Genomic DNA, 18,987 nt, shown 5'->3' on the forward strand with positions numbered 1-18,987 from the left:
CCTCGCCCTGCAGATTTCACTTCACCTCTTCTGCTCCCCCTGCCTCCTCTGGGGGAAACCCAAGTATATTTATACTTCCATAGTGCACAGCAATATCAGCAGATAAGAGGACTACCAAGCCTAGGATTTCCTGGTACTGTGAGATTAATTTTCAGTTCAGCCAGGGAATTGTTTTGCCTTTTGTCTGTATTTCATTTCAATTCCTCCAAGGCGACTTTCCCCCTCCTTTGTTCAGCTTCTTTCTCCCCTAATCTTAGTTCAATGCTGTGATGACTTCCCTTGTAATAGTTCTTTCTTTGTAAACTCCCAGTCATTTTCATTCCCCTTGAGTGGCCTGTAAATTTTTAGACTGAAAGAAAGTAGTGTGTAATACTCCCCCATGTGTCAATTGCCTTAGTAGTCATGTTAGGTTGCAATTTCTTTGTAGACAAATATCGTGCCTGATTGTGGGAGAAATTGGGAACCCCTTGGAATAAGTCTTGCATTACAATAACCTGTTTGCGCAAAATTCTGAACTCCTTGTCTGGTTGCCCAGCCACGTGTTTCCAGTGGATCGACAATCATAACCTTATTAGTTCCTTGACCTATGTAAATTAATGTAAATATAGTGCATTTAAAACTAAAGTCCAGCTTTTATGTAAATTCCTCCTTTCTCAGTAACATCAGCCTTCTGCCATGATTTTTTTTCTTCTCTTTTGTTGTGATCTTTTGTTCCTCCATTCAAGGCCAATTTTTTTAAAGAGTTAGATTACGTTTTCCAGGAGTGAACGAGCAGTTCAGAACAATATATATATATATATATATATATATATATATATATATATATATATATATATATATATGTGTGTGTGTGTGTGTGTGTGTGTGTGTGTATGTGTATGTATATTACGAGGCTTTTATAAGCCTTGTCTCTAAAATAAATGGAAACGTAAGCCCCTTTTAAAAAACAGACATCTATCGCCTACCTTAGGAAAAATCCCCAACTGGTATCTGTGCTATCATTAGTTGTGTCATCAAAGGTAAGGCTAGAAAGCAAACCCAAAAATATATAAAATACAACCTATATTTCCCCAAAAACTAACATGATAAAGAAAGCAAAATATGTTGAAGAAAAACAGAAGACATGAAATGCACTTACTTCTAGGAAATAATTCCCTAAAACAAAATTCTCAAAAGATCATCACAAAATAAATGCCACACACCATCTCTCAAATAAGACACCTTACTTTATACTAGTTATATCTTCGTATTACACTACTTTCTGCCCATTAACTAACATGTGAAAAAGTCAGTCTTTCATGACCAAAGTCATAAATAATCGCCAGGAATTCCCATCCTCAATGGTAACATTGAATCCATCTGAAGGGAAAGACATTATATCCTTCAGAATGTACCAAAAAAATATGGTACAGAAGAGCATAAAAATTGAAATATATAAAAGTCAAATAAAAGGATTCCTATATACAAGGGGAAAAATAAGCACTGGTTAAATAAAACCCAAATGCATGAGAACTAGTCTCCTCATCTTCAGTATCAAATATCACCAAGAATCAATGTCTTATAACTAACAAAATAGTATCTCTCACCTTTACTGGACCTTCATGCATCATCTCCTGGCCACCTGTATCACAAGAAACATCATTGGATACCTAGATGACGTGTTTCTTGTCTTAAAGGAGGAAGGTGGATGAAAAGGACCCAAATCTACATGAATGACAGTTGCAAGTCTCGACTGGAATTTGGGACAATTCCAAACAGAAAGATCTCCATCCTTCAAGTACCAAACATATGAGAACCCAAATAACTCACCTATAACTACACCAATGTCAGGGCTAACAGCAATACAGTCTTTGGGTTCAGATCTAGTCTGACAAACTTCATATAGACTTATACAAACTACAAGTCAAGACTACTAAAGGCAGGATTCATGACCTCTGAGGTCTGAATCACCAAGAGAGAAAGGAGAGAGCTGCTCCTAGAATCAAACTCTGTCTTCAGATTGAGCTGACATTAAAAACTGGGGAAGGATTAAGCTTTTCATAGTGAAGGTAGGCAGGAAAACACTGTTCCATACTGACATGTAGCTCTAACCAGAGAATTACCTCGTCTTCACCACCAATAAATGGAGATGATCTTTGCCTGGTAGACAGCTGCTCAGGGAATGAAAATATTCTGAACATCATAGATAAACCATAGCAAAAACCCTCTCATCAGGGTAGAAGTTGGAGAAGTGCTTGAACTCTCAATGCACAGAGATACCAAACTAGAAGCAGCTGAATCCAGTAGCTAACCAAGGAGGTATATCTTCTGGGGGTTTGGACAACAGAGCTAGCATTGTGGATGTTGCTCTTTTCTGAAAAAAAGTGGAAATCAACCTGCCTTTAATTACCTACTAAAATGCAGAATGGGATTTAAAGTTTAAGGTTGCTTTCAGAAAAATAAGTCTTTCTCCATGTTGACACTGATGCAAACATGGAGAAGAAAGATTCCTAGAGCTTCCTGTTGTGGCAAATAGCAGCCAAGTGTAAGCTAAAACTTTGAAATATTGAACAACTTCCCAGCTTTGCAGTTGTCTGGGGACCAACGTCCCAGCTACTTGTCTCCAATGGTTAGAGCTGGTGTGCCAGTAAACTGGGAATGCCCAAGAAGTATCTGGGCACCAGCTATAAAGTGAAACTCACCACTCTGAGCAATGTCCAGGTGTGTATCCCTCCCAGCATTGGATGTGTTTGACAATGAAAGCATCCCCGAAGGAAAGTTCTTAGTAGCACTCTTAGGTGTGGTTCCAGTTGTCCCGCCATAGTCTGTCTCCCGAAGACATAACTTCTTGTAACCTTAAAACTGGAGAAGGGAAAAGTTAAAGTTTGGGGTGGGTTAGGGCTATTGAACAAAATCAACCAGACTAAAGGGCTTCTCTCCCCCCCCCCCCCCCCCCCCCCCCGCTGCTTTGAAGTCCCCCAAAGAAGATGTAGTTCTCTCATGACTTCTAGTGCACCAATCTTCAACACTACATACATTTCTATTGAAGGTGAGATCCTATTGCAAGCCAAAGACAAAGAGTAAGAGAGTGTCAGGAACCAAAAGGAAAGCAGGCACCCTCCTGTAGGGCATCTACTTATCAGGTTAATGATGAAAGTCACAGCCATGGAAAGATGACTCAACAGGCACCTTTCAACCAGCAGCCAAAGGGAAAAAATCCTGCCCTCGTATTCTCCATCCTTCTTCCCCCTACCATCTTACCAAACACAGAAGAATGGCAAAAGTGAGAAAAAATCTCTAAAGGAGAGGAAGTCTTAGAATCTCCAAGGGAGCAGGGAAATCTAAAACTTCCTCTGTCCCAAAAAAGAGTAGGCCAGTCTAACCCAAAAGATGCCTGGTACAGGAAAGGGCACTCGACTAACTTGGTATGGCAGCACCTCTCCCAGGTAAGCAAGGTTGTGGGTGGCCAATAACCTGGTTGGGCATCATGCCTACTGGTCATGGAGAGAGTACTCATTAAAGTGGAGATGTCCACAATCGTGTCAAATGCCTTTAAGCCTAGACTTCCACAAAAAAAGAAGTGAAGGGGAAACCTTCTCTACTGGCCCTGGATAACAGAACTGCCCAGTTTTGTCACATTCCTAACATCCAGACCCATTTCCATAGGAAAAAAGTAAGGATGAGTGAGAAAATCAACACATGTATGTTCAATTCCTGCATTCTCATGCTAACAAACTGGCAGAGGTTCCTGATCAGCAGTCCAAGAACCCTTATTAGACCAATAAGAATTGCTAACTGGAATGATAATAGAACAGGTCTCAGGGGTCGAAGTTGCACAAGCACAGGGTCCCAGACCAGCAGTCCATGACCCTTGATTGGACCAGTAGCCTTGCTAACCAGACCAGTACAATACCCTGAGGCCAGAAGATTCAGAGATAGTGGTTGCACCGGTGTGCAAAGCATAAGAAGCAGTGGTATTAATAGTACTGCTTGTGAGTCTCATCAGTCTCACAGAAAGGACCAGCTGTTGGAATCCTATCGAGACTTCCTAACATAGAGAAAACTAGAAAAAAGCAGCCTTCCTCTTTCCCTATGTAAAAGCATAAAAATTTGAAGGTGAGAAGGTGATGGCAAGCTCCACACTGCCTGTCACTATCCAGCAATCTGATCTGATGTTCAAGCCCGTCAGTAGCACACAAATAACAGCCAGGTCAAGCTAGCCCCTCTCAAAGATAGAAATGCTCCCTTGTCACCATGACCTTCTGACCATGGAAGAAGAGGGAACACCTGTTCATGTCCCCAGAAACCTCGATTCAAGATTGAGAATTTGGGAAATGAATGAGTTACACAAGTGGGTTGTGCAAACCCTTCTCAATGTGATCCTGGAGGATCGCTGGGGAAGAGTAAATGTTTTTCCCTATCACGCTGGTCACCTGACTTTTTGCAGCCTTTACACAACCTTTAGATTGAGTAAAAGTGAGCCAATGATCCATGTAAATGAGCCATGCAAATGAGCTGTGCAAAAAAAGCTAGCTTGAAAGCTTACAGAGAAACAGGGTAGAGAGACTCTCTAAACTTGCAGTGTAGTCAGAGTGCTGGTGAGGTTCAGAACGATACAGAAAAATGTCAACACGCCATACTTCTTCCACCACTGTTGAAACTTGCCGTGTCTGTACAGTTGCCAAGAAACTCACAAAGACTAGGCCACAAGGATCAGAGGAAAAAGGCTACATTTCTCACTTCCTCCAAGCAAACAAAGGAAGTTCATGATGGTAGTATTACCTTACATCAGAGCATGGCACAGCTGATGTAAACAATACCAACACCAGAGGATATTACGTGCCCATGAAAGCAAGCATTTATACTGGCAAGAAAACTTATTTTACCAATGGATTCGAGATAGAACAATAGAAACGCACAATCAAAAACCAAAAAAGGAAAAGGGAAAACTCAAGTTTATTCATAAAAAAGATTAAAAGGCAAAAGTCAGTAAGAGTCCTGTGCAGACTGATGGGTGGGTAAAGAAAAAAGGATTGCATTTGTGTAGGAACAATTACTGTACATTCTCACTAGATATGTCAACAAAACAATTTTACTTACACTTTTGTGAATTATGTGATTTTGATTATTAATAGTTGGTGCAACCAATTTGGTTTCGTGTTTCTGTAACACCCTTTATGTAAAAATTCGTGGAAGGGGATAACCTCTTTGGAAAATCACATTACACATACAAAAATGGCTTAGAATGTATAAACCACAACATAGCAATTTGAGATATACATGAGTCATGTCTATATATTAAGTAATAATCATAAAATGCATACTTAGAAAAGATTTCAGAATGCTAATTATAGGGAGCCAACCTAACTTTACCTAACCTACATTACTGGGTTCTGTTTACACCCTTTGGACACCCAAAACCTAATCTGATGTCATTCATCTCACAATCTTCCACACTATGTCCTAATGGGCAAATTGGCAGGGGCATGGCGCCTTTAGCATTGCACACAGCATCTTCCTTAGGTTAAGATTAGGGTGTACAGTCTAAAGGGACTGCTCAGTAATTGGAAGTACTTAATTGTCATACTATTCATTAATTGTATTAGTTTGTTATCCTCATTAGCACTGAATTGGGTTCAGAGTTACATCCCTGTAATTTAGAAACTGTCAAGAGAGCATGGTGTTGTTACATAAGGCTCTTAGCAGTTTTTGACCAAGTAGCCGTATTAAGCGTCAAGACAAGTGTATAGAAAAACAACACCGTCAAGACAAGCGTATAGAAAAAGAACACCAACAAGACAAGGGTATAGATGAACAACACTGTCAAGACAAGCGAATAGAAAACAACACCATCAAGACAAGCATATAGAAAAACAACACCGTCAAGACAAGCGTATATAAAAACAACACTATTAAGACAAGTGTATAGAAAACAACACCGTTAAGACAAACTTAAAGAAAAACAACACCATTAAGACAAGTATTTAAAAAACAACACCCTTAAGATAAGTGTATAAAAAAACAACACTGTAATGACATGTACAGTTCATTTAGTCCATACAATCACTTTTTCGTCACAATCTTTAGAGATAAATCCTTCCACAAAATAAGGTTGAATCTCAGAAGCCTCCAACCTTTTTAATCATATAAATAATTTTCACAATATACAGACAGTTTGAACATAGTCTAAAAATCCACCATAAAAAAATCTGTTTTGAACATTTTTTTATTACTCCTAAAAGCCTATTGGATCTATTGCTTTGCGCCACTTCGTAGTACTAAGTTGTGTGCGCTGGTATTGACTGCACTGCCAACCTTGTTACATCGTGTTTTAAGCTAAGCAATGTTAAAAGAAAAAATGATACATTTGATTCATTTCACATAGGTCACGAATGATATTAGTTCATGAAAGAGATCATATTCACTGTAGCCACCCATGGGGAAAATAATGCTACATGTGAATTTATCGACAAGGATAACAATGAAAAAAAAATATAGTAGGTAGCTACTTTTTCTAAACTGCACGACTTTTACTTTGCATGTGAGTGTATCTCATCTAGATTGTAAAGATCTGTGTCAAAACCTTCATTACTCACTAATCACAATCTTGTATCTCATTTAGCTAAGCAGCAAAAACACATGTATATGTTTGTATGTAGAATTTCCTGGCCTTTCCGCTGATATATAATTCATCAATGTATGTCCATTATGTTCTTTGTTATTACCATTTTATTCACTACTAAGAAAAGCCAATTCTTCTCTATCTGTATGCGAGTCACGGGACCGTGGGGTTGGGCACTCTGTTTCAGTCGCACACTGCTATGTATATCTTGTGCCCAGGTAATAAATCGTCAGTACCCATTTCTGTTTCATTGAGACCTTACTACTAGTGACCCAAGGAGTGACGGTAAACAGCTGTTTTGGCTTCGTCATTAATGGACTCACTATGGCCATGCTTACCTTCAGAAGCCTTTAATGATACCACACGGTGACAAAGTTTGGGCTTCTGAAAGCTCCTTCCTTGGAAAATCACCCACGCCACTAATGGACTAATTACGGCGTGCCTTCCCAGGTACGTTCTGGCATATTAGAACAGTTTGGCCCTGCCATTTACAATCTACATCGACCATATTCAGGAAATCATTAACGGAACCACACAGTGTATAGTTTTGACTTCTGATGAACCCCGAACACCATTAACAGACTAAATACGGCGCTTAATTCGCGTTTTGGTGTGAGAGTCAAAACCAAGGACCCACAGATCCTCTGCATCTCCCTCTTGCCTACCATGATAACTCAGACGATAAAGCTGCTGCCATTCTCACTGCAAAACACTGTGTCATGGTTCCTGCAGGCTGATGTACATTTCCGCATAGCCTAGGTTACGAATGAAGAAATCAAAGCATATATCACCATGACGACACTGCCCGAGAAGTGTTTAATAAAATTACACCTTGGCTAGACCCGCAGCCGGAAAAGATCAAATACGAAGACCTCCGCAGGAAGCTCACTGAGATCTACTCCATGCCCATCCCAGAAAGAGCCTAAAGAGCCCTGGACCTGATGAACCAGCCTCTGGGGGACACATTACCCAAGGACACCTGGGACAATCTACGAGGTCTCCTGATGCTGCCGGACCGTGACAAATCCGGCAAATGAAGGGAAATCAGCTTATTACGTGAAATATTCTTGCAGCACCTTTCTCAGGAAGTGAGAGAACAAATAATGGAGGCAGACACACTTCAAATGGAGAAATTCGTGAACATCGCACATAAAACCCACGAGGCTACCAGGCCTCCAAGCATGCCGCAGCACACACAGTCTGCAGCCTGATGGAAGAGAAAGTCTGGGAGGGGGATACACATGCAATATACAGAAAAAAGGCGCTGTTGCAGCAGCAGAGGATGAGGACGAATCCAGCCTGGTGTTATTTCCACCAGTGATTTGGGAAAAATGCCAGAAACTGCAGAGCTCCCTGTGCATTCCCAAAAAACATAGCGGGTGGCCACCCATAACGGCAGTGGCCGCAAACAATAGGAAATCCCAACTAATGGGATTCTTCATCCACTACGCGATCTTGGGCGCCAAAAGCTGGTAGACACGTGTGCCATGCAGTCGGTATTTCCGCCATCGAGAGAGGACCGCAACTGCCTGCCCAACACTGTGGCCACACTAGTAGCCACAAACGGAAGACCCATCCATTGCTACAGAACCCAGACCCGGAGAATACCCATTTTGGGTCATAAGTATGAATGGCCCTTCGTCATCGCAGATGTCAGGTTCCCTCTACTGGGCGCCGATTTTCTGGCACAAGATGGCCTCCTTGTGGACGTCAGCCATGATCGCCTTCTAGACACCGGAACCTGCTGCTCCTGCCCACTCGCTGCTGGCCCAGGAATGCCCTCTGTATGTGCTTCCGTGTTGTCCAAATACATCGCCCTCCTGCACAAATTCCCAGATGTCTTCAAGCCAGAGCTACGCCAGGTGCCAGGAACACACACCAAGCACGGCACCTACCACTACATCACCACCACGGGGCCACCAACATATGCCAAGTTTCGCCGCCTGCCACCCAAGAAGCTCCAGGATGCTAAACAAGCATTCACAGGAATTGAAAGAATAGGTATTTGCAAGAAGGCATCAAGCCCATGGGCCTTCCCCCTACACATGGTGATGAAGCCAGATGGTTCCTGGAGGCCCTGTGGTGATTATCATCAATTGAACCTTGTGACAACTCCTGACCATACCCCTTGCCATGCATGCAGGACCTGACAGGAGCCCTACACGGCGCCAAAATATTTATCAAAATGGATCTAGTACATCCTGACGATGTTCAGAAGACAGCCGTCATCACACCTTCCAGAACATACACCTTCTCCTATTCTACCTTCAGCCTCATGAACGACAGGGCCACATTACAATGACTGATGGATAGCATCCTGGGGAACCTACCTTTCTGTGTCTGCTATGTGGAAGATATCCTGATCTCCTTAAGGTCCCCATAAGAGCACCTGGGACATATACGGGCTGTGCTGAAATGCCCTCAGGAGAACAGATTGATCGTCAACTTTGACAAGTGTTCCTTCGGCATAGAGAATGTGGACTTTCCTTGGCCTCCATGTTAGAGGCAGTAAAAAACTTCCCTACACCGAAGATGATGAAATCCCTGCAGGAGTTCCCGGGCATACTCAACTACTACCAACAATTCGTGCCAGACATTGCCTGCATCATGTGTCCCCTAACCAAGGTGCTGAAGGGGAAATCAAAGATGCTGACGTGTGAAACCCCGCAGCAGAGGGCACTCGAGCAGACGAAGGCAGCCCTTGCTAGAGCCACCACCCTAGCCTACCAGGACCCACCGCTCCCCTGAGACTTACCACCGAAGCCAGCAATGTTGCCTGCAGAATCATGCTGGAGCAGATAGTAGATGGGTCGCCCCGCCTGCTTGCGTTCTTTAGCTACAAATTGAAGCTGATGGAGACCCGCTACAGTGCATTTGACCTCAAGTACCTCTAAACGGCAGCCCATTCACCATCCTTTCGCAATGGCGGAAGATGCGTGGTTGGCCTCTATCTCTGAATTCGGGCGCACCATCAGCTATGTCCCCAGAAATAAGAACCCGGTAGCTGACATCCTGTCAATGATTGAAATAAATTCAGTCCACCTGGGCATTGACTATGAGGACCTGGCGAAGGAACAAGCCACAGACCCTGAAACACCAGCTTACCATCTGGCCCTCACCGCACTGAAGGGGGAAGACATGCCAGTAGGAGAACATGGATCAACGCTTTTCTGCGACACCAACACAGGCTGCCCCCCACCTTTGATACCCACTTCACGAAGGAAGCAAGTATTCGACATCATCCGCGGCCTCTCCCATCCATCAGGATGTACAATAAAGCACCTGATGACCGAGAAGTTTGTGTGGCACTGGATAAAAAAGGACGTGCAAAGATGGGCAACGAGCAGCATACCATGCCAAACAAGCAAGATCAACCCGGCACATGGAATCAGGCATCAGAGACTTCCCTCAACCACGAAAACAGTTTGGGTGCATTCATGTGGACGTCATAGGACCTCTGCCACAATGGGGCGGGGGGGAGGGGGAGTGCCAGATACCTCCTAACAGTCATAGACCGTTCTACAAGATGGCAGAAAACAACCCCGATACCAGAAGCATCAACAAGCACCTGCGCAGAAGCCCTACTATCAAGTTGGATAAGCCATCTTGGTGTGCCGGACAAGGTCTACCTCATCAACAGCCACGGGCGGGAAGACTGGGTATCCATTGACAGGTTGAAGCCAGCCTTCCTGATGGATAACAAAACCTGGGAGGAGACCAGTAGACGTCCAAGAATTCCTCCACAAAACAAGACATCAAACAAAGAAATTGACATCCCGAGACGAGGTTTAGGTCATCACAGGGGCCGGACGAAGGACGACTCCCAACTGGCAAGCCCGCCAGACGACTCAACAGTCAAAACCGCCCCACAGTCACAGATATCAAGAACTCGGGGATGGCTCCTGATACCAACAAGATATTGTGATTAACATTGTACAAATCTTCCAATTATTTATTATTAATTATTCAATATTAATTGTTAAAAATTGTCTTGGGGGGGAGTACTTGTATAGACCTTCTTTACCCATTAATCATGATCATGTATCTCATCAAGCAAAGCAGCAACAACCACATGCATATATTTTTGAATGTAGAATTTCCTGGCCATTTCGCCTACATATAATTCATCAATGTATGTCCATTATGTCTTTTGCTATCGTTATTTGATTAACTGCCAAGAAATACAAATTTTCCTTTGTCTGTGTGTGGGTAGCGAGGGATGGGGTCAGGCACTCCGTTTCTGTCTACACACTGCTATGTATACTGTGTGCCCAGGTAATAAATGAGTTACTACTCAGTTTTTGTAAGTTTAAAAAGCATATTCATGTTTAATATTTGAAAGAAGTGAAGGTACTGGTTATGACAGTTCATCTTACCTTAATTAGAGACATATTTAGACTTGCTAAGTGCGTCCTCTGTGGCTCTTTGACTGTAATAACATTTTCTTGGGAGTGCATTTCTTGATTGTTTATAAGGACCTGCAAAAGCCAGTTTTTTGTAAGAGCAAATAAGTTTTGTTTCTCTATCACAGAATGGGCAGTTGATTACTTGGAACTATTGAAATGGAATAGCCATGAGAATTCTTTTGATATTTTCAGTTCTGGTAGTAGTGTCCACCTTTTGAGTATTTCAACAATTACTTCTGAAAATGTTTAAATTCTAGCAATTTCACTGACTGCCTTGTGTAATTAGTTTTGCAAACATATTTGGAAGGTGAAGTGATTTCACATTTCTGGTTTCTTTACTTTGTTCTGTAAGTCCTCATCCTCTTGGATTACTTTGTTAAACAGTTAGCTTCCCTATCTGGATCAAAGAGAAAAGCTATCAAAAGCCATTTCTTGCTATCACTAATACACATTTAGGAAAGTCAAATGATTTAAACTTACTTTTTCCTCAAAGATGAATATTGTTCCGTAGCCATAGATGATGAATGTGAGCACTGCAGATGTTGACAGAATGCCTATTGCTCTTTTTTTTAAAGGTAGCACTCTCTTCCAGTTCATGCCAAAGGTAATCTGTGGTGATCTGACTGTAGGAAGTAGAGAGATAACTTATTAATGTTGTGCTTTATCACTTAACAGAATCCATTCAAAGCTTTCAGGTTGTATAATACATTTGTTGGGGTGGGGGAGGAAGGTTTAAATGCCATGAATTTGCTGGTTCTTGAAATGTTAGAATATAGATTTCTTTTGTCCTTATGAGAGTGATTCTTAGTTTAGTTTTCAAAGAACCCCACCCCCGTTTTCAGAAGGGGCAGTAAAAGCAAGGAGTATGCTTGGCCAGTTTTCATCCCCATCAGCTGTCACTAGTCAGGGGGTACCTGTCAGCCATGGCAGTGACATGTAAAAGGAGACTGGCTAGTAGATGCCAAAGGGAAAGTAACTACATCTTTTCAAGTCTCTGACACTCTTTGTCTGGCAAAGTACCTCTGTAGGAGGGAAAAGCGAGGTTGAGGAAGAGAGCAATAGAAGTCAAGGACAGCTACTTCATATGTTTATTAGGCCAATGCTTTAATATTAGGCTTTTGACCAACACCCCCCCCCCCCCAGGATGTTTATGAGAGCTTCAACACATATGTATAAGATACATTTTTTGTTGTATCCTGATAATCAGGCATTCTTGGTAAGCTAGTTGCTATAAGGCTGCCTTCTCAAAGTTTTGATATAAATTATAATACAAGAAACTGCCATGTTGTGGGGCGGATGTGTTGGAGGTCTCTCTCGTGTTTCTTTACCAAAAAAAAGAAGGGTTTCTTGTCCTTGGTGATCATACCTCTTTTAGTAGGCAATGTGTTAATAGTGTCTCAATGTACTACCTGGTATGTAAGCCAGAGAATGTTGTGTAATTGCAAATATATTAATAAACATTCTGCTCCAATCACGGCCTTCTAAATATTTCAAATTACAGTTACTCGAGGCCTATTGGTCCTGGGATATGGGCAAAAGAGTGCAATGTATGTGCTAGTGCTTGGTCCTCACTTTCCCACAAAAATGTCATCCGACCAACCTCCAACCATCAAGCAAGTGACCCTGGAACCTCCCAATGCCTGTGCCCCACACAAAAGTTCTGTACTCATGAACAATTGTCTTTACTTTATATAGTACCAACTGAACTGTTCCAATGTCAAGTCTGCTATACAATCTGTTAGTGATGTCTTCTCCAATGAGGAAATTAATGTTGCATATACCAAGTGCAAAGATCTGATACCAGGAAACATTTTCAAGGAGCGATCAGTGAAAAACCTGTCCTTTCACAAGAAAATATCATATATCTCTAGGTGGCTAAGAACCTCTTCGGTGGACATTTATGTCGATTTCCCGTACAATCGGCCTCCAAAGGGGCCTGCTGATCTAAGCTTACCTGTGCTGTACCACACGGCAGAAAATTCCTTCCAAGCAGCAAAATCCCTCTCATAAATAATTGGAAAAAACTCAAAAAAAATTGAAGGAATAAATGATAAATTTTCAAGAATCTTGGACGTGATTAAAGGATTACAGTAACCACTCCTTGTACAAGCTGGATGGACAAGAGCACAGACTAGCTATTTGACTGGGTATCAGTCTTTTTGCAGGATATGCAAATCCCCCCTGCTCTTGGCAAGGGGAGAGGAGGAAAGACAGTATTACAAATCCACTGGTTTCATACTTAACTGTTTTTTTCTGACTCATTACTATTAGTTCTTATGGACTAATTAGTTGCTTTATAAAACTATTGCTTAAAACAATAACCGTTTTCTGTGGTAAACAGCTTCCGTTCCCCCAGCCGTCAACTAAGAGCCTTCTCCACAAACATTTAATCTACCCAGACTGTCAGCAAAATATAAAATAAAGAACAGGGCAACTACTATAGCTGGTGCGCTAAACCCTGAGTGCAGGAGGCTACGTTTGTTTTTGCTTTATTTTTATCAGTTTCTGTGTCTTTTTCTGTATAGTCTAACCCACATAAAACTATTAACCCAAAAACATTTTCTTTGGGAACTAGCTTTGTTGACCCCAGCTGTCAGCTAAGAGTGCGGTCAGCAAACATTTTCTCTACCCAGATTGTCGGCAATAAGTAAAAAAAAACACATCGAAACTACTCTCCCGGGCGCGCTACGTTTGGTTATTTTCAGTTTCTGTATCTGTTCTGTATATTTTAACTTATATAAGTCTATTAACATACATACTGCCGTTCTCTTTAACCAGTCACGTATTTAAACGTCTAGCTACTCTTTCCAGCCATTATGATAACAACAATAATATCAATTTGTCCCCTGGCTACAGGATTATTAGCGTAGTGCCATTGCTGAAAATTAACATTGTCTTAGAACAGACCCATGTGCATTGTTTCGAGTATGAAAGTTTATTCGGTGTACATGAAACCTTTTTTTTTGACGTTCAAGAATATATAAATAATAATAGGTTACAACACTTGGCCATTCGAATTATAGTTGTTACTAATCATCAGATTTTTCTTTTTATAAGCCATGTAATGGTGTTTCCAAAAGATCTTGCATTTTGTAGTCTGCATAATCCAGTCTTTGGGCTAAATATAGGTTTAGTTATGAATTAGCAGATTTCAAAGCATGATTTTTCTAATAATAATGAAAATCTGTATCACGATAATGATACAAGATTTAAAATAACATTTCATCCCGTTAGTATGCAGTTTTCGATAACTGTAAAGACCGTAGACATAGAAGCAGAATAAGGGCTGTAATCGGATATAGATCCAACTCTGTGTTCATGTTCAGTATACTAGGTCAAACCAAACATGATAATTATTTATATTTTATATATAGACATTTATTCTAGGTGGACTAAATAAATCATAGACTCAGCTGAATGATTATAATTTTACTATATGTTCAGTGCATGAAACGTTAATGTGGCTTCATCCTTAATCATTCCCATTGGTCCTCATATTTTTAAAATGCAAGAATGTTTACAATGTCCACTGGGTTAATCACTTGTATCAGTAATATTACTTCTTGAGTTTACCTTTCTCTCTCTCTTTATATATATATATATATATATATATATATATATATATATATATATATATATATAGTGATGAACTGCTCATTCCCTCTTTGAAAATGTATCCAGCACTCTTAAAAATGGCCCTGTCTTGGGGACGACAGTTAATACAGGCGGTCCCCGGGTTACGACGGTTCCGGCTTACGACGTTCCGAGGTTACGACGCTTTTTCTTAAATATTCAATGGAAAATCCGTCCTGGGTTCCGAGGTTACGACGCTGACGCTTCCGACGCTCTGAGTTAACGACGCTTTTAAAAAACGCATGCTATGATAAAAATCCTTTATAGTTTAGCACAGTATATAATAAAAATATGTTTTTTGGTTACATTACAAAAAAAAATTTGAGGTTATGATGATTTTTGACACTTTTTTTTTCGTATTTTTTGAATTTTTTTAGTGACGCCGCATATGCGGAACTAGTTTGCGGGCGACTGAATACACTAGCTTGGGATGCGCAGTTTAAAACAGTCCAAAAGCGCAAATATAATGGAAAATCATTGCTTGTTTCCAGTACATAATTAAAAAAACTAAGTTTCTGGTTAGATTACAACACAAATTCCAAGGTTACGACGTTTTGTTATGCTTTTTAACGATACCTCATATGCAGAACTAGTTTTTGAGCGGAGGTGCATAAATTTAATTAACGCTATTAAACTGTATGGTAAATTGACGAACAACGACCTCGGACGGTCGAGGACGCCAAGCGTAACAATACGAAAGGACGCCACTTCAATCGCGTGTCTGCCTGAAGTTCAGTCGGTTGTGTGCTAAGACGTTGCTGAAATTCCTTGCCATTTTCGCAAATTTACAATGGCTCCTAAACGCCAAAGTACTTCCTCCGATGATAGTTCATCCAAGAAGAGGAAGGTCATCACGATGGAGGTCAAATATGACGTGGTAAAGCGTTCGGAGAAGGGAGAAACTAACACCGAAATAGGCCGTTCTTTAGGCTTGAGCAGGACCACGGTGGTAACCATTGTGAAGGACAAAGGGAACGTATTCTGAAGCATGTTAAGGATGCTGCACCGATGAAGTCAACGGTGATAAACGAGAAGCAACGTAGCCAGAGCATTGTTGAAATGGAGAAATTGCTCATGATCTGGCTGGAGGACCAGAACCAGCGACATGTTCCGGTGAGCTTAAGTGTGATCCAGGAGAAGGCTAGAGCGCTGCATGAGGCAGTAGTGAAAAAGTTTGGCGAAGGCAGTGCTGGTGGTGAATTTTCCGCGAGTAGAGGTTGGTTTAACCGTTTTATGGCTCGTGCAAATTTGCATAATGTGAAGCTGCAAGGTGAAGCTGCTAGTGCTGATAGCGAAGCAGCAGAAAGTTTTCCAGGTGGTTTGGCTGAGATAATTAAGGATGGTGGTTACACGGCTGACCAAGTCTTTAATGTGGATGAGACTGGATTATTTTGGAAAAGAATGCCAAATCGAACGTACCTTTCCAAGGAGGAGAAGTCAGCACCTGGCCATAAAGCTGGAAAGGAGCGACTGACTTTGCTGTTTGGGGCCAATGCAAGTGGTGATTTGAAACTGAAGCCCTTGCTGGTGTATTTGGCCGAGAATCCCAGGGCTTTCAAGGGCATTTTCAAGAGTCAACTCCCTGTGATTTGGAAATCAAACAAGAAGGCTTGGGTTACCTTAATGGTCTTCGAAGATTGGTTCAATGACCATTTCGTGCCAGCAGTGGAGCGGTATTTGACTTCGAAGGGTCTGCCTTTTAAGGCCCTCTTAGTCCTGGACAATGCCCTGGTCACCCTTCAAATTTGAGCGACATGCATCCTAATGTGAAGGTGGTGTACCTCCCACCCAATACCACATCGCTGATACAGCCAATGGACCAGGGAGTAATAGCTAATTTCAAGGCTTACTACCTTAGAAGGACCATACGTTTTGCTTTGAGGGCCATAGAAGCTAACAAGGAGTTGACACTGAAGCAATTCTGGAAGGGCTACAACATTGCTGATGCAATGAAAAATATTGCAAGTGCTTGGGACGAGGTGAAGACGACCACTTTAAATGGGGCCTGGAAGAAACTGTGTCCACAGTTTGTGCACAGTTTTGAAGGCTTTGACCAGGCAGAAGACGTCGAGACTGTGACGAGGAAGATCGTAGGCTAAGCAAGAGGCTGAAACTAGATCTTGAACCTGATGATGTAACAGAGCTGCTGGCTTCCCATGGAGAGGAATTGTCTGCAGAGGACTTACTTGAACTTGAACAACAAATGATTGAGGAAGAGGAGGCGGCACCAGAGCCAAAACCCAGGTCATTAACTGTGAAAGGCTTGTCAGAGGGTTTTACTCATCTGGAGAGAGCCTTGGCTTCTTTTGAGGCAGAAGACCCTAACGTTTCTAGGTTTGACAAAATCAAGAGAGGAATCATGGATTTGGTGACTTTCTACAAGGAGACCCTGAAGGAGAAGCAGACGAAGAGAAGTGTGCAGTCCAGGCTTGACACTTTCTTTCACAAGTCTCCAGTACCACCACCTCCCACTCCTAGTCCTGGTAAGGAATTCTGAACTGTTTTACTAATTTATGTGTTTACATAGTGTACATATTAAAATGTGTTAATTTTTTAATGTAACAACTAAATGTAAGAGTAAATTGTAACTTCATTAATTTTCATCATTTGTAATTTTATTGCAGAAGTGGTGACAGTTCCAGATCCCCCTGTACTACCTGTGACAGTTCCAGATCTCCCGTGACTACCTGTGACAGTTCCAGATCTCCCTGTACTACCTGTGACAGTTCCAGATCCCCCTGTACCTGGACCCTCTGTATCAGCCCGCCCACCTGTACGTGTACAATCAGGTAAGCAATTTCATTTTTCTCATTTTCATGTTGGAAATTGTTTACACCCTACATACATACGTACACTAACTTACATAGTGGTACAATGTGTTTGATGTTGCATAACCTTATTATTTTTTTTTTTCATTTCAGACCCCTTTGATAGTGACAGTGACCCAGATGACCCTGAGCCTTTCCATGGTTTTGATGCCTCGCCCTATACATCAGGTAAGGAATCCTTAACAAATTTGTATAAAATGTTTTATAAATTGCTAATAGAAATTTTATTAAAAGTGTACATATGCTACAATTACATCCACCTTATAATATATTTATGTACCCTATCATTCTTTCCAGATCTAGATGTTCCCTCATCAGTTGATACGAGTATCACCTCTCCAGAGCCCAAATCAGTTGATACGAGTAGTATCACCTCTCCCATTCCTTCAGGTAAAAGAATTCTTCATTATATTGAACATACGTATTACACACTACATATGTCAAACAGTAATAACATGTGCAGTAGTTACAGTAGTAGTAACTATCATTTTATATATTTTTTATCATTCCAGACTCCCAAGCACCTGCCCATCCCACTCCATAGCCCAGCCACCCACTCTCATGTACCATATGGCCATCCCAGTAAGCAAGCCAACCACTAGAATTTGGTAAGGACATTTTTTTTTATTAATGTTTTATTATTACATATGTAATAACCATGTTATGTATGTAACATAGATACTATAATCATATGTATGTACTATTACATTATCATTCCAGACTGGCATGCACCTGTGACTTACATAAACCAGACCTCTACATAGCCTACATGTCTTCATTTTGCTGAAGGTAAGGAATTCTCAGTTGTGTTTAATGTTTGCATACGTACAATAAATTTTGTACACCTAAGTGGTTACATACTGTCCTTTAATATTAATTCTTCATTCCAGATGCCCATCATCCTAGCCTGTTATCTGTGATAAAGCACACTGAAGTTAGGTTTGGAATGCATCCTTATCATGAATGCTCTACACCTCCACCTCCATCTCCCACAACCTAGGTAACAGCTTTGAGACTCACTAAAAGTTGGTAAGTTATGTAAGGAATTTCTAAATTAAGTTTTATACTACGTACATGTTATATGTGATATTAAACCACTGTATGGTGCATATTACTGTATGTAACTTACTCTGCATAGAGGACTTACTGACAAAATTATTTTTTGTACATTCCAGAGTCCCCTGAATGATGTAGGCTATGGGGCCACATAAGACTTTGTCCATCCAGGGTTACATTGAATGACAACTTTAAACTAAAAGTAAGGAATTAATTAACATACATTAACTCTTTTAGTACTCTTGATATATCTACAGTAATTAACATATTGCATTCACAACTTTCTGTAGTGTATATTTTGTACACTAATTTTGTTACCTTTTCCTTCCAGAACCAACATTTTTCACACAACTCCAGGTTGTTACTAACAAATTACTACAAGTGTCATCAAGGGATAACTACAAGTAGAAGCACCATTTTTGGATGGAAAAAACCCTTCAGGAAAGTATACGTATCACATGTA

At 41.1% G+C, this 18,987-nt stretch overlaps 1 protein-coding gene across 1 annotated transcript in view; it reads right to left on the reverse strand.

Annotated features, from left to right (window-relative positions):
* Positions 1-18,987, reverse strand: part of LOC135202550 (carbohydrate sulfotransferase 10-like) — an 88,127-nt gene that overhangs the window by 48,593 nt on the left and 20,547 nt on the right. Inside the window, exons 2-3 of the mRNA XM_064232031.1 lie at positions 11,488-11,630; positions 10,978-11,079 (exon numbers count right to left, since the gene is read on the reverse strand). Of these exons, the coding sequence (XP_064088101.1) occupies positions 10,978-11,079; positions 11,488-11,630 (245 nt within the window). The remainder of the gene's footprint in view (positions 1-10,977; positions 11,080-11,487; positions 11,631-18,987) is intronic.

This window comes from Macrobrachium nipponense, chromosome 30 (genome assembly GCF_015104395.2).
Source record: "Macrobrachium nipponense isolate FS-2020 chromosome 30, ASM1510439v2, whole genome shotgun sequence".
NCBI classification, from domain to species: Eukaryota; Metazoa; Arthropoda; class Malacostraca; order Decapoda; family Palaemonidae; genus Macrobrachium; species Macrobrachium nipponense.